At 39.6% G+C, this 728-nt stretch overlaps 1 protein-coding gene across 2 annotated transcripts in view; it reads right to left on the reverse strand.

Moving 5' to 3' along the window:
* The window catches only part of LOC119587961 (RING finger protein nhl-1-like), a gene marked incomplete in the record, with an annotated part of 37,992 nt that overhangs the window by 8,654 nt on the left and 28,610 nt on the right, over positions 1 to 728 (reverse strand). For both annotated transcript variants that reach the window (XM_037936672.1, XM_037936673.1), the window contains 1 exon segment: positions 245 to 450. In XM_037936672.1, coding sequence (XP_037792600.1) covers positions 245 to 450 — 206 coding nt within the window.

A 728-nucleotide genomic window follows, 5' to 3' on the forward strand; every position in this document is an offset into this window, starting at 1 on the left:
AGACGACAAACCGTATATTATGACGTGTTTTTCCTCTTCACACTCCTATATTAATGTAACTTAAATTCTACCTTCACCTACACAGAAGACTATAATCCTTATGTATGACATGTTTTACTTCCTCACACTCTTAAAGTAAAATACCTAAATCTTCAACCTCACCAATAAAGAGGACGATAAAACTTACGTATGACGTTTTTTTTCCTCGCCACACTCAATAAAATAACTACAGCTGTGCCTTCACCTGTAAAGAAGACTATAATCCTTCTGCGTGACTTGTTTCTCTTCTCCCTCTTCGGTCCTCACTTCCACTTGGGTTTCAGGGACTTCTATTGACGGCGTGCTCAGGGAGAAGGTGTTGTCGTCAAGGGTTACGCGAGGTCCTTTGGCAGCCGACACAGCTTTGACGAGATGGGAAAGCTTTGCGTGTAGGCGGCCCACTCTCTTCCACTGTAATGGGTGTAGAGAGTCAAAATGTACCGGTAATTTGTGTGGTATGATAGGAGGGAAGTGTATAAAGCCAGGAAATTTGTCTAAAAGGTTTATTTTGTTATGTTAGTTAATAAAATTCTTTTTCGCCGTCATGGTATTAAAACGTAAGCATTTTTTGTATTAGTTCTTCAATTTGTGCGATCCATTGCAATTAACTCCCCTCCATTCCACAATGAAACGCATTATTCATCATTTGAATGCAGAATCTAGCTTTCAGAAATTAAGCAAATCTCCTG

This window comes from Penaeus monodon, chromosome 23 (assembly GCF_015228065.2).
Source record: "Penaeus monodon isolate SGIC_2016 chromosome 23, NSTDA_Pmon_1, whole genome shotgun sequence".
NCBI classification, from domain to species: Eukaryota; Metazoa; Arthropoda; class Malacostraca; order Decapoda; family Penaeidae; genus Penaeus; species Penaeus monodon.